We start from the raw sequence: 16,404 nt of genomic DNA on the forward strand, positions 1-16,404 counted from the left end.
TCGTTTCGTGTCAATGGTGGATATGCGTACAAATATATCAACAATAGACAAGTTTTACTATCTAATCGGTTGTTTGAGAGAAAATGCATTAGATGCTATAAGTGGTATCCCTATATCTGGCGATAATTACGAGTTGGCGTGGTCTACTCTTACGGCACGATTTGACCGTCCGCGTTTGGTCGCGCACTCATTGATAAATAAATTGTTGTCGGCTCCCAAGGCGTCCAGCGAATCGTTGGTTGAGTTAAATAATTTTTTAGTAATGTTTGACGAGGGAGTATCAGTACTAGAGTCAATGCGGATCCCTAATCTGGGCGATTTCTTTTTATTTTCGGTTGCGTCACGATGTCTACCGGCACAGTCTATCAAATTGTTCGAAACACAATTGGGCGATGGGTTTCCCACAATGAGAGAACTTTTAACGTTTATTAAATCACGTATCAACGTTCTTGAATGCGTTCCGCGCGATTTGATTCAAAAGAGCACCAAAGCGGTACCACAAAAAAGATCACCATTCGCGTCCGTCGGGTTTAGTAATTTCAAACAAAAACCACATTCGTCATTTGTTACAAATATGACCGCCTCTAAACCTACTGATACGTGTAAAGTTTGTAAGGGATCGCATAATGTGTCCACATGTCGTAAATTTGGTACTTGGACGGCGGCAGCCCGTCACAAGTGGGTGAGAGATAATAAATTCTGTTTTCGGTGCTTGCGTGGTGGGCATTGGGCACCTGATTGTAAATCAATCGTACCGTGTGACAAATGTACGCGCCGACATCACCCTCTTTTGCACCCTGATGATACGGTGAATAGTGATACACGTGACAATCCGACGGCTCACGGCCAGCAAACGCAAAATGATCATGACCCACAAACCTCGCTTGTAGGTCACGGCGACCAAAATGCACATTCGGTCATATTGGGCACCGCCCTTGTCCATATACGTGATTGTGGTGGCACTCTACACACAGTACGTGCACTGGTAGATTCTGCGTCGCAGATAAGCGCGATTACCGCGGCCTGTTCTTCACGTCTCGGTTTACCGGTAACCCGCTGGACTGCTCCCGTATCTGGCTTGTCCGGAACATCAGTGCAAAATGTTCAGGGATTAGTTAAGTGTCACGTACAGCCAAAATTCGCGGTCGAACCTGTTTTGAAATTCGACGCATGGGTATTTCCAACCATAACGTCGAATATGCCCGGTCAGTTAATAGCCGAAACTATCCAGAAAAAGTATAGTAACCTGGCCCTTGCGGATCCGTCTTTTACAGTGCCAAACACTGTTGACTTGTTACTTGGGGCGGATTTGTTTGCGCGCGTAATGGACGGCAAGCGTATTTCGGTGGGAGAATCCTATCCAGCGGCCTTCGGATCTGTATTTGGGTGGATAATTATAGGACCCGTCCCACATCTAATCGATCAAATTCGCAGTTCTTGTCCTGTTTCCCTCACCACATCTGTTGAACAGTTGATCGACAAATTCTGGCGGGTCGAGGAGCCCGAGGTGGCCCCCGACGATTTTACAAATGACGGTCGTTGCGAATTAATTTTCCGTGAAAAATGTACACGTGATAAATCCGGTCGTTTTACTGTCCCACTATTGTTCCGAAATCCGGTAACCGACGATATGTTTTCCGGTTCGCGCGCTGTCGCGTTGAAGCGTTTCGACTCCCTCGAAAAAAGGTTATCAGCGGATGACCAGCTCCGGCAGGCATATTGTAAATTCATGAGTGAATATATAACTCTGGGACATATGTCAATAGCCAAGTCTAGTGGGACATATTTTATCCCACACCACGCGGTATATAAGTCGTCCGACGTTAACGCAAAATTACGCGTAGTTTTCGACGCATCTGCGCGGACGTTTACGGGGCCATCTTTAAACCAATGTTTATTTTCCGGGCCGAAGTTGCAGAGGGACATAATTGACGTGCTTACCTTGTTTCGATTACCGCGATATGCATTTACCGCTGATATTAATAAAATGTACCGTCAAATACGAGTGACCCCCGAACATCGCCGATATCAACATATACTGTGGCGTGACTCCCCACATGTAGAACTTAAAACGTACGAGCTTAACACCGTAACTTACGGGGTAAACTGTGCGCCATTCTTGGCCATCAGAGTCCTACATCACATAGCCGAACACGATTGCACTCATTTTCCAGATGTCCGTAACGCATTATTATTTAGTACATATGTGGATGACATTTGCGTGGGGGCAGACACAGTAGAAGCGGCCATCACCCTACAATCCAATTTAATTTCGGTTCTGGGGCAGGGGGGGATGCAGCTCAAAAAATGGGCCAGCAATACCGATGCTATTTTAAGTAATGTTTCGTCTGATGACCAAGCTGTAAAATCATTATCGTTTGATGATAGCGAAGGGACAGGTATCAAGGTACTCGGGTTGCATTGGAACCATCGCGACGATGTCTTTCATTATGTAGTGCAAGCAGTATCGTTAGTCACGACGAAGCGTGGCATGTTGTCACTCATAGCCCGCATTTTCGACCCGTTAGGCCTGTTGTCACCGGTAATTTTTTATGCCAAGCATCTTGGCATTGGCACATTGGCCGGAGGGTGGTCTTTGTGTGGGGGATGATGCTTTCCCTCTTCGAACAAACATATTGAAGCCTTTCAGTCACAGAAAGTTGTTAGAAGAAAAAAATTTTAATTATCGCTTGTCAAGAGCTCGGCGCGTTTCTGAAAATTCATTTGGAATACTATCATCCAGATTCCGTATTTTTCGAAGGACAATTGATGTTAAAGTAGAAACCACAGAGTTACTTGTAAAAACTGCATGTGCCATTCATAATTGGCTAAGGATGACCGCTTCAAGGGATTATTTAACAACAAAATGTGTCGATATTGAAGATTTAAATACAGGCGAAATTCACCCGGGTACATGGAGACAAACCAATTCACTATTGTCAGTTAGTCGGAGTGAAGTAGGATATACATCCAATCACTATGCAACAGATGCAGAATTATTGAGGAAGAGATACGCTAGAGACTTCTGCACAACATTATCTGTTCCGTGGCAATTACAAGCCGTTCAAAATACATAAAATTAATAATATTAAGATATTTATTTCTCAATAAAATAATTCAAATAAATAGTAATTTTGTTCTAATTTTTATCATTTTCACAATTAATACAGTATTATAATGTAAAAATAATATCATTATTTTTATTAAAATTATTTATTTTTCAAATAGCAATAAGTGTTTTTGATTTCATAAATATGTAGGAGAAAAAAAGAATATAATAATAGTTGTATTTCTGTATATTTCTGTGGTATTAACCCTTTCAGTCCCTTTGTACATTACAATGTACATACTTTTCACTCATTTTTAATTTTTAAATGATAAGAGTTAAACACGTGGTATTGACTTCGATGAATTTGTTATGATACAGAGAATTCGAATATAGGTATATATTTATTATAGCACTGTTACCAACTGTCTATAATTAAGTTCATAAGCAGAAAAAATTGAAATATTTTGTCGTACATTTTACCATAACATTTTTCTTTGATAAATATTATTCTGATAACACCAAAATCTTGGGAATTTTTTTTTTTGTGTTCTTGACACACTGCTTTATTTGTTTTTCAAATTTCGTTTTAATACAATCAATAGTTTAAAAATAGAATACTATACTATTTATGTACATTGCAATGTACAACGGGACTCACCGTCTTACGATGATAACGATGATGCGATTTTATTATTGACAGTTCGTACAGAACGCATTTGTCGTTAGTCGTTACGCAATATACATATACATTTTTGTTTACTTTTCATGTACGTATTTTACATAAATAGTTACAAATTAATTATTTTATAACAATAATTAAATAAAACATTTCTATAATGAGTAAAAACCTCACGGACCGTGAATTAGTCGAATTACTCGATGCAGACATGTCGGATTTCAGTGGTTTAGAAGACAGTGATGTTGACGAAAATGTGGACGAAATTGATAAATTACTAGCCGAGTTTGACGAAGAAGAGGATTTCGTTTTATCCGATTCGGAAGACATTGAGGAAGATGGTAATGTTGACTCTATTAGTAATTCCAAATATTTCACTTTACAAAAAAACCAAATTAAATGGCAGCAAAAACCATTTACCCCACCTTCAATTAATTTAAATGATTTAAATGAAGCCGAACCGCCAACCTATTTGTATGATCCTATATATTACTTTTCAAAATACTTTGATGATAAAGAATTTGATAAAATGGCCTATTTTACTAATTTATACGCAACTCAACAAAATTCAACACGATTCAAACCTACTACTTCGTCTGAAATTAGAGACTTTATTGCAATACATATAGTTATGGGTGCTTTAAAGATGCCTAGAGTACGTATGTATTGGGAAAAAGATACCTATATAAATTTAGTTGCCGAAACTATGCCCAGAAACCGATTTTTTAGTCTTCGTACACATTTTCACGTTGTAGACAATATGGAGATTCCGAAAAAACAACAATGATAAATTTTTTAAAATTCGTCCTCTTTTTGAAATAATTAAAAAAAGATGTTTAGAAATTCCAATGGAAAGAAACTTATCGGTTAATGAACAGATGATTCCATTCAAGGGACATTTATCAGTAAAGCAATATATTCGAGGTAAACCAAATCCTTGGGGAATAAAAACATATCTATTATGCGGCCAAAGTGGCTTAGTGTATAATTTAATCTTATACCAAGGAAATATGATCGAAGTCGACGATGATTTAAAAAAAACTTTTGGTGTAGGTGGTGCTGTAGTTATAAGTTTAACGGAAAATCTAAAGCCAAATTGTCATTATTTGACAATGGACAATTTTTTTACATCCTTCAATTTATTTTACACTTTGCAAAAAAAAACAAATTTACGCGACTGGTACAATACGTACGAATCGTTTCAACAATCCACCATTTTTGTCGGATAAAGAAATGAAAAAAATGGGAAGGGGGACAACATTTGAAATAAGTTCGGACATTCCAGACGTAAATTTAGGACTAGTAAAATGGTATGACAATAAACCCATAAATTTATGTTCAAATGTTGTGGTCTCAGGAAAAGTTGATACGATAAAAAGGTGGGACAGAATAAACAAAAAATATGTCTACATCGAGCGACCGGAAATAGTAGGACATAATAATAATACGATGGGTGGTGTAGATAAACACGATCAGCTAGTAAGCTTATATCGATGTTTCATAAAATCAAAAAAAATGGACACTCAGAATGGTTAGCCACGCGTTTGAAATGGCAATAAGTAACTCGTGGTTAGAATACATCAATGACGCAAAACAATTAAAAATCAAAAAGAAAGATACATTAGATTTACTTGGATTTAGGATGAGATTGGCTAAAGAATTGATACTTTTGGGGAAAACTGTAATTACGCCTTCGAGAAAAGTAGGACACCCTTCGTCACGCACATCCCCGAATCTTCAAATAAATTATTTTCACCGCTTGAAAAAAAAAAAAATAGACTCGTGTCCTTTATCAAGTGTTCAACATGACAATATCGGTCACTTACCACAGCTTGATGGAAGAAAAGAAGCCACGCGATGTAAATATGAAGGTTGCAAAGGAAGAACACATGTAAATTGTATAAAATGTAACGTTCATTTATGTTTTACGACAAAAAATAACTGTTTTTTTGATTTTCACAATTAACTTTGTATTTGATATTTGATATTTTATTTTACTTATATTTTTAATAACTATTATAAGCTATTATTTTAATTTTTAATGACTGTTATAAGGTATTATTTAAATTCTTAAATTTATAAATATGCATTTGCAATAATAAATTTTTTTTTATTTTTTATGACGGCAAGTCCCATTGTACATTTTAATGTACATCACGAATTTTTTAGGAAGGGGTAGTGCGAAAAATTTGAAATTTTAACAGTAACTTATTTTTAGAATATATAAAATAAAAATATGAAGAAAAAATTTTTTTACCTAAAAAAAAAAATCGGGACTGAAAGGGTTAACCGTCGCATTATGTAATATATTACAGATTACCGAAAGCGATTATAATAAACTTACGTCGACGTCACTCATGGGAATATTCTATATTGTATTATCTTTTTAAAAATAGAATAAAATGAAATCCAACCATGCAATTCTATTCTTAAAATAAATAGGAGTCGTAAACAAGAAAAATAAATCATTTAAATCAAAATAATTATTATAACATGAAGTAATAAATAATTACCGTAAGGTACTTACAAGATTTGAACTAGATTCCCGACCAGTCATGACGTTTCTCAAAAAACAATCAGCTTCATAAAACCAATTTAGTTTGGGTCTATAGACATCTTCAGCTCCAGCGCCACTTTTCATGGACTTTTTAACTTTGTTGGTTTCATGTCTGTACGCATCTTTAATGTTCTTAATTTTTTTTTTCAGAAGCTCATCATTTGAAATTTGAAAACCCATTTCAGTTAATTGCATACGCAAACTAGTCATATTGTTCTAACGTGCATTTTTTCGCATGTAATTTTCATTGGCTGTATCCCATAACGATTCGTTTTTTCTGTATACAAGTAAAAATCTACTACAGTCCGGCTCACGAAAAGTGAACGTTCAAGGTCGATGGGTGGTGTCCAAATGTTGTTGAATCCAGGGGTTCTCCGTTTTGTACTATTTACCTACCGCTGGCCATCTCATGATCCATGATTCGTTTTGGCGGAACCATATTCAATAGACATTCCTTTTATGTTAGCAGCTGCTACTCTACCTTTTTTTAAAGGCAGACCCTACATTGTGTTTAACATTACAATTGTCATTCCTCGTGAGCTCGACATAGTGAACGCACGTGTTTAGTTAACAGTGATACAATATTTGGTCTGCTTTTGGTGTTATAACAATACATAGTTTGTTCAATTAATACTAATTTTTAATTATTTAACGTTAAAATGCCTTTTAAAAACAATGACAATCGTAGTCAAACCAAAAAAGTTATTTTTAATGTGTACAATTATTTAAAAAATCTGGCTACTTCAGATGACGAGGTCTTAAAACAATATTTTAAACAGACTCAAAAAATTACTGCGGACACGTGTGGTGTATCTCTTATGACAGTAAGACGAGTGTGTGCAGAAGGATCATCTACTACTGACGATGTCTCAGACTCGTCACAACCTGGACCGTCATTTAACTCACCGCGAAAAACGTATAAACGGAAAAAGTATGACACAGAACTGGACGATTTCGATAACGATGTTGTTCGACGAACTGTGCATGAATTTTATGAAAAAGGTGAATACCCTACATCAAGATTAATTTTAAATTCTATTCAACAAAAATTTGATTATAAAGGTAGTCTTGCTTCCATGAAAAGATTGTTGACAAAATTAAAATTTACGTATAAAAAATGTAACGACGGACGTAAATTTTTAATGGAGCAAAACGACATTGTTGCCTTGAGGTGTAAATTTTTGCGTACGATGTGTACACTCCGAAAAAATAACGATTCTCGTCCTGTAATTTACTTAGACGAGACCTGGGTGAATCAAAACCACTCTAAAACGTATATATGGCAAAATGAAGATGAAACTGAAGGTTTAAAAGTACCTACCGGTAAGGGAGGTCGGCTCATTGTTTGCCATGCAGGTTCAAGTCATTATGGTTTTATTAAGGAAGCAAAATTAATTTTTCGTAGCAAATCAGGCAATACAGAAGACTATCATAATCAAATGAATGCTGAAGTTTTTAGATCTTGGTTCGTACAAATGTTGCAATCCCTTGAAGAATCATGTGTCATCGTCATGGACAACGCTCCATACCACTCAATGTTGGAAGATAATTTTCCAAAAAGCAATGCCCGAAAAGCCGATATACAAGAATGGTTAAACAAAAAAAATATTGATTTTTCTCTACTTGAAACAGTTGCTGAACTTCGTGAAAGAGTTAAAGTCTTAATACCAACCGAAAAAAAATACGAGCTGGATGAATTGGCCCTTAAAATGGGACATGAAGTTGTACGGTTACCACCTTATCATTGTCAGTACAATCCAATCGAAATGATATGGGCACAAGTTAAGGGACAAGTTGCATCTAAAAATACAACATTTAAGATGGCTGATGTTGAAAAATTAATGCACGAAGCAATAGATTCGGTGAAAAAAGAAAATTGGGTAAATTGCGTTCGTCATGCTGAAAGAATACAGGACGAAGATTATCAAAAGGAAAAACATAGAGAAGTAATTTTAGAGCCTATTATTCTCACAATACGACCAGGTGACAGCAGTAGTGATGACGACGATGAAGAAGACGACATATAATTTATTTGTGTAATATGTATATACCTACTTTAATTTAAATTATTTTATATTTGTGTTTCTTAAAAATTTTTTGTATGATTAAATTGTGATTCTTTTTGGAAATTAAATGTTTAATATCGATATTTAAAATAGATTATGCATCTTTTCCTAATTGTAACATCCATAAATGTGTTTAATATTATTGTAATGTATATGTTGTATAGTGGTATGAATAATTTAAAAAAACGCGGCAAACGGGTTTAATAATCACTTGTTGAAAACGGCCACGGGGATCGCTGATATCAACGTTCACTTTTCGTGAGCCGGACTATAATATCATCAGATGACCATTTTAAGGCCGGTTCTTGCTTGTTATTCATAATATGAAAATAAATGAAAATAAGTCGACGAAAAATTGACAAATATAATATATTATTATATTAAATAAGTTAACTCATGTAATGTATTGAAATATAATAATATTAATATAATAACAATAGATAGAAGAATTGATAGTAACATTAATATTGATAAAATAGCTAGTAGCGACCAGCGAGTGTCGATGTCATACGGGGCGACTCTGCGATTTTTAGTTGCGAGTGGGTCACGTAACCAGCATAGTCGCGCGTTCCTAGCAAGTAGAATTGAACATGTTCTTTTCCATTCACCGCGACTTTTCATAGCTACGACTTGAATAATTCGCTGCGAATACGTTGTCAGATGGAGCGACTTTACTCGCTGGTACGTAGTCGTAGCGAGTAGTCGCCTCGTGTGACAGCCCCTTAACAGTCTCCGTCGTAGCCGATACCCTGCCCCGCCGCGACGTATGTGCCGTCCGGTATGTAACATTATTCAGATTAATTATTATTATTCTTATTATTATTATTATTGTTACGAGTCGCGTTCGGGAAGAGACGTCTTCACCGGCCGACGTACGCACACTAGTCGTGTCTAAAAATATATATTTTATTATATAAACGTGTTGTGTATATTTATGTTCGGTCACCTATCCAATTCAAATTGTAAACATCACATATTTTAAAGTGGTTGCCCGGCCAAATGCTAGCAAATAGCCGGCTTCCCAAACAATGATTATTACTACAAATTAAATTATGAGTTTCAAGCAGCATTAATAACCTTCTATTTTTCTTAATATATCCTAATTTATATACAAATATTAAATTATTGTTATTACAATCTATTAATTTTAAATAAAATATTTTATTATTATATTCATCATAAGCAGTTAAATTTAACGTAATACAATTAATACCTAGTCTCAATAATATACGTTTATCTGTACTACCATTCCATAGAGTATTATAATCAAAACATTTTTTTAAAAAATCACTGGTTAAGTTAGATACTAAATCATTTCTCATAGAATTTTCAAGTTCCTTTAAAATCACATCAAGCCGTTCAGGTTGATTTTTAAATACATTATATAATGAATTTTTTTGTTTTTTCTTTAATGTAATCGTTCATTATCGTTGTTTCACCTTCTGGTGTAATTATAAGCGGTTTTCTTTGTAATTTATAAAATTTTGTTTTTTGTTTTAAATTATCATTTTCATTGTAATTTGTAAAAGGACATGATATTAATATAATATCATACCTCCGATAGTTGATAATTCATAGTCCGCTATAACAATTTTAGAGGATCTATTTTTCTTGAAAAATGTATATTACATATAAAATGTATCGTTCACAAAATAATTAAAATAAATATAGTGTGATCACGGTTTAAGGTAACACTAAATATCTCAGGTAAATGACCTTGTATTGAATCGAATATTTTAGAGTGCTTAGGGGGTACTTAAATACACATTTATTTATGATTTTAAAATTTTCAACACTTATGGTGTGCGCATACGCAACACAATTTAAATTTTTTTTATGGAAACTACTTTTTTTTTAAATATTCGGATAGATTATTTTTTTTCTAAACGTTTTTTGTATAAAAAGTTTTTTTATATTTACAAAATTGACCAAGTTAGAATAAGTCAAAATTTGAATTTATGCATAAATCGTGTTTAATGAAATTTTCATTTATAACCACACATTTATAATAAAATATGTGCCAAATAAATGTTTAATTTACTTGAACCGTTTAAAAATAATAATTTAATAATACTGTAGGTCACTAGAATGAATATCTCGAGTATGGGATAGTTTTTGTTTAGGAAACTAACGTAATGCGATTACAATTTTAACTTTTTTTATAGTGGAATTTTATTTTATTTTACAATAGCTTTAATAACAATAAGATAATCAGATAATGTTATATTATTAAGATATTTAGTTTGATGAAAAATATTATTTCACTTTTATTATTCGACTAGATCTATACCCGTACCATAGTCTGTACGTTATCCGTGTACGTATGTTTTGTTATTAAGTACTCCTATAAATTATAATTGTTTTAAATATGAATAACGCTGAAAAAGTTGAGTTGGTTTTAATTTATGGCGAATGTCAATGTAATGTACGCCTAGCTGCTATAACGTATGCCGAATGATACCCAGAAAGATACCATCCATTTTAAAATTACGTTTCACGTCTTCTTAAAGGGTTAAGTCAGAATGGAAGATTTCCTGGCAGACAAATCAACCAATAAAGACACAGAGCAGATATGTTTGATGACGATACAGAGTTACAGGTACTAGCATACATAAGAGCTAATCCACGTTCGTCAATTAAGCATGTTGCTCGCGAAATTGGCGTTTCATATGTTTATGTTCAAAAAATTCTAAAAAAACACAAAATGCACCCATATAAAATCAATTTCGTCCAACATTTGCGCGCAGGAGATTCAATTCGTAGGTTAGAGTTTATAGCTTGGTTCAATGTTAAATTTTTTGATGATCCTTTAATAGTCAATCATATTCTTTGGAGTGATGAATTAAAATTTACAAACAATGGCATTATGAATAAACAAAATCATCGATACTGGGATGACATTATTCTTACAAAACTACGACTTCGAAATTTTCCATCGATCTAATAAAAACATGCAACATGTTGACGCGTTCAGTCGATGTTACGCTATCCTGATTTTAGAACCAAATACGTTTGAGCAGGTTCTTGCAATGAGACAAAATACCGATGATAATATTATTAAAATTAGAGATAAATTACAGACCGGTGACGATAAGTTTTACGAACTACATAATGGTCTTGTTTATTGGAAAGAAAATAAACATGTTAAGTTCTACGTTCCGGAATCTATGGAAACGAATGTTATACGATCGTGCCACGACAATATGGCTCACGTAAGATTAATCGAAAGTAATAAAAAACATTTCGCGTGTTACTACATATTACTACATATTATAATATTTTAATACTGGAAAATTACATGTTTCCAGTTTCAAATGGATTACTAGATTTAGTTAGCTATTTATAATTTATTTATTTTTAATTTGAAGTTTCTATCAAACATTGCATTTGACCCAAGATGAGCAGTAACTAGTTAAAAAGTTAAAAGTTACTTTTTTTGATAACTTTTAACTTAACTAGTTAAAAAAAAAAAAAAGAATGTTAATAATAAATGCAACTATTCATATGATTATGATGTACCAGGTATATGTCTAAATATTAGCAAATACCAATAAATTAATTTTGAATAGGATTTTTATAAATAATTAATTTAAATAACAAACAATAACTGCAGTTTAAAAATGAAAATATTTTTAACAGATTAAATATAATTGGTATCACAAAGTTACGTACCTGATTTTTCAAATTTTGGAAATTTTCCATCACGTTCTGTAGGTTTAAAAAAGTTTGAAATATAACTTGAAACAGTTCTATTAACAGACTTAATTTTTTTTTACAAGATTCCTTGAGTCAAATCCAGTAAGTATTTTTCATAAAATCACGATTTTTTCCACAGCTGGGACACAGTGGATTCATCTTTCAATAGAATGCAATTTAAATTAAATTTAATGGATGTGTTAAATAAATAACGTAATAGGTAAATAAAATAATAAATATTAAAATGAATCCAAGTTTCTGCTTGAGAGTTGAGACTACTATATTGCAATAATAACAGTATAACACTGTGTCACTGGACACTGACAGAATGTGGATACACAGTCGCGATTCATATATATTAATACTAATCAGTAATTGGCAGTTTCGGGTAAATTGTGGAAAATACGTCTGCATGTTAGATAAGCATTTGTTTTATTTATTATCCATATTCAAGTCTATACTCTACATGAATATGACTATTTATATATTTATTTATATATTACGTTGTGTCATCATAAAAATAACTCAATATATTTTCAGTACTGACTAGCCACTTAGTTTCCTATTTTTTGAAATAATATAACTTAATTTTAAATTTAATATCGTATAATTAAAAATACCATTTTTAATTTCAACTTCATTCAAAGGAATATTGTCGATGTACTCGTTTTCACTGTCTTCAATATCTACTTCTTCTGTCTTCAAATTTTCGTAAAATTTGTGTGATTTTGCTTTCATTAAAAATTGCTTTAAATGAAGTAAATCTTTAAATTTTGAATTCTTTATAACAAGTTTCCTGTTATATAATGGCTTCAATGCATTGGTTTTAATGTTTTCAATTTTAGGATTTTGACGTGTCTTTCTTCCGCGTTTGTTCTGTTTTGGCACTATCATAGTGCTCGCATACATTCCACGATACGCATCTTTGTGGAACATGTGTATTAGTTATTTAACGCAATATAAAATAATTATGTCAAAAAGTATAATGTCAAAATTTTTGCCCAACGAGGACGAAATTTTAGTTGTTGAAGTAGAGAAAGAACGCGCTATTTATGACAGTTTTCTCGAAAAACACAAAGACTATGGTTATTTAACCCGTCGTTGGTCGCGTGGTGAGAGATTCTCTCATTACGATATTATTTCGGTCACCACTGTCTGTTATATCGGTTTATTGCCTATTAGTTGTGCTATACCTTATCAGATACAGATAATCTAAAAATAAATGGGTATTAAACGACTTTGTAATTGATTTTATATTGTCAGTACCCGTTTAACGTGAATCGTATACACACGGTGAGAGAAATTCTCTATACGCGACCAAACAAGTACGTTTTTTCTGTGTATTATTTTACTATGGATAATAACATATATGCTTGGCTTGAGAAAGCTGACGATGTTATGTTAGATGATTTTGACCCCGATGAAGATGAGAGTGATGGAGAAGTATTAGATATTCCAGAAAGTAGTGATGAATCTGTTGAAAATGTAAATGATTCCGAAATGTCTTGTCCTGACGATTCTATTAGAAATGATTTTCGTGGATATAATAAAGGTAAAGATAATATTATCAAGTGGTATACTGACCCTCCTCCTCGTAATGTTAGAACTCCACAAAGAAATATTGTAACACACCTTCCTAGTGTAAAATCGGCAGCAAAAAATGCTAAAACTATAATTCACTCTTGGGAACTTTTTTTTCCCAACGATTGTTTACAAGAAATTACTACTTGTACTAATATATATTTATCAAAAATTCGTGATAATTATCAAAGGGACAAAGATGTTTTAGATACTGACGTAGATGAAATTCGAGCACTTATCGGTCTCTTATATATTGCTGGTATGTTAAGAAATAATCACATAAATCTTTCCGACTTGTGGGCAAACGATGGATTCTCTCCCGACATTTTTCGTGCTGTAATGTCTGAAAGACGTTTTTACCTTTTACTTCGCGCTTTACGATTTGATAACATACACACTAGAAATGAACGAAAAAAAATTGACAATTTAGCACCAATTAGAACGGTTTTTGATGAATTCGTAAATCGTTGCATATCATTTTATACACCAGGAGAATATTGTACAATTGACAAAATGTTAGAAGGCTTCCGGGGACGATGTAAATTTCGTCAGTACATAGCCAACAAACCTAATAAATATGGTATAAAGATTTTTGCTTTGGTAGATTCACGTGTATTTTATACAGTAAATATGGAAATTTACGCAGGCAAACAACCGATTGGATCGTTTTTACAGAACAATAGTGGAGCTAGTGTTGTCAAACGTATGATAAAACCAATTGCTAAAACAGGGCGTAATATTACTATTGATAATTGGTTCACTTCAGTCCCTTTAGCAGTTAAGCTTCTAAAAGACTATAAAACTACTATGGTAGGTACACTGAAAAAAAAATAAACGGGAGATACCAACATGTTTTTTAGACACAATAAATCGACAAATATGTAGTACAAAATTTGGATTTGGAGATAATAATTGTCTTTTATTGTCATATGTTCCGAAAAAGGGAAAAAATGTTATGATGCTATCAACAATGCATACACAAGGTGACATTGATCCAAACTCGGGAGATAAAAAATTACCAGAAGTCATTTCATTTTATAATATGTCAAAAGGAGGTGTAGACGTTGTGGATGAACTGAAAGGTGAATACTCAGTTTCAAGAAACAGCCACAGATGGCCTCTGACAGTATTTTTTTCTTTACTCAACATTGCTGGAATAAACAGTCAAATTATTTACAAATCAAACACTGATATTGTTATTCCACGACGCAAATTTTTAAAGCAATTAGGGAAAGACCTATGCAAAACTCATATGATTCGACGACAAAGTATTCCAACATTATCTATTCCTCTAAGACAACAAATTACACGATTTAGTGGAGTCATTTCAAGCCCAGAAACTGGAACTAGTACAAATGGAAAAGCAAAATGTTCTTATTGTCCAAAAAAGGAAAATCAATATACAGTGGTAATAGTAAATTTATATTTTAATGATTAAAATATTTTATATTTATAATTATATAAACTATTATTTATATAGGTAATTTGTGCAACATGTTCAAATCCAATTTGCAAAAAACATACTACAACCATATGCGATTCCTGTATCTGTAATACGCAAATTCAAGAATAAAACATTTAATTATTATTATTTTTTTTTAGTAATAACAATATGTTAATGCTCGATTATTCAAATTGTAATATGTAATGTATTTTGTAAAAAGGAAATATACATAAATACTGAAATATATATAGTTTAAAGTGCTCATTTATATAATAAATGTGTTTTGGTAGTTTATTACATATTATAAGACTTATTGAAGATAGTGAGAGAATCTCTCACCACGCGACCAAAGTAGTACAAAAAAAAGACGCAACCAACGACGGGTTAAGTAAATGTTGGAACAATATTTTGGCTGTAGTTGGAAAATCATATAAGTATATATAGATTAAAATTTTTCAGAACGTTCAAACGTTGCATTCTAATAGTTAAATCTTAGAATATATTCAGTGAATAAACATTTTAATTCGTATTATAGCCGAAGATTGTAAATATCGATGGCGGAATATACGTGATACCTACATGGGGCACAAAAAAAAACTTGGTACTGGATCTCCGGCCATATTGTCCAAAAAAAAATGGCCTTTAGCCGGTCATTTGTCATTTTTAGATAATGTTGAGTATGAAAGAATGTAAGTAAATATATCAATTTCGTACTTTTATTCATATCTTTAAATTTTACTAGAGTTATAATGTTATATTAAAATATTATACGATGATAAGCAGTGCAGGCCTAGGATTTGTATACAACAGCATGTTTTTTTTTGCTACGCCAAATAGAGTTTAAGCGGGTAATGTTCGCGATTTATATTATTGTTACGAAAATGGTAGTATTTTTATTTTGCATATATTGAGCTTAAATGCATATTTAGTATGATTTTATTTATTGTATTTAAGCTGCCATAATATGAGGTTACATTGATTACGTGGGGTTATTTTGATCATTTAGATTATTTTTTTTAAATAGTGGTACAAATCGTTTATAACGTTTATGAATTGTCGTTTTTAGGGTTTTGACGGCTAGTGCAACTTGTCAGAAACCCATTATCTTTTATCGATAATAAATTATTATCAGTGTTCATTTGTTTTTTGTTATTTTTCAAATAAGCTCTGAGAAGCAAACATTTTTTTTAAATAACTTAAGATCGCCGCAAAGTAAGTACATATTTTTATAACATTATTTTAATTATGTAAACAACGTGAGGGTATCTCTGCATAGGGAATAAACTGCTTAAAGTAAAAGTTTATTCTATAAGTAATTATGTGCATTCATTTTTT

General features: G+C 32.7%; 3 protein-coding genes across 3 annotated transcripts; all 3 read left to right on the top strand.

The window, feature by feature from the left end:
• Positions 1–13: 13 nt before the first annotated feature.
• On the top strand, positions 14–2,611 carry LOC112681281. The gene has a single exon (XM_025551546.1). It carries the CDS (start codon positions 14–16, stop codon positions 2,609–2,611), a length of 2,598 nt encoding a protein of 865 aa, XP_025407331.1.
• A 4,330-nt stretch (positions 2,612–6,941) lies between these two features.
• LOC112681282 lies at positions 6,942–8,309 on the top strand. Its single transcript, XM_025551547.1, has one exon. The coding sequence runs from the start codon at positions 6,942–6,944 to the stop codon at positions 8,307–8,309; it is 1,368 nt and encodes a 455-aa protein (XP_025407332.1).
• Positions 8,310–13,397: 5,088 nt separating this feature from the next.
• On the top strand, positions 13,398–15,758 carry LOC112681284 (piggyBac transposable element-derived protein 4-like; the record flags this gene model as incomplete). The annotated part of the gene is made up of 4 exons (XM_025551548.1): positions 13,398–14,435; positions 14,569–15,033; positions 15,106–15,175; positions 15,605–15,758. Coding segments are annotated over exons 1-4 (1,727 nt in total), but the record flags the coding sequence as incomplete, so codon positions are not given.
• Positions 15,759–16,404: the final 646 nt, after the last annotated feature.

Source organism: Sipha flava, unplaced genomic scaffold, assembly GCF_003268045.1.
Source record: "Sipha flava isolate LNK unplaced genomic scaffold, YSA_version1 18931_pilon_pilon, whole genome shotgun sequence".
Lineage (NCBI taxonomy): Eukaryota > Metazoa > Arthropoda > Insecta > Hemiptera > Aphididae > Sipha > Sipha flava.

Excerpts from the sequence above, each read along its gene's own strand:
- LOC112681281 (XM_025551546.1), top strand. The coding sequence starts at position 14 with ATGGTGGATATGCGTACAAATATATCAACAATAGACAAGTTTTACTAT.
- LOC112681282 (XM_025551547.1), top strand. The coding sequence starts at position 6,942 with ATGCCTTTTAAAAACAATGACAATCGTAGTCAAACCAAAAAAGTTATT.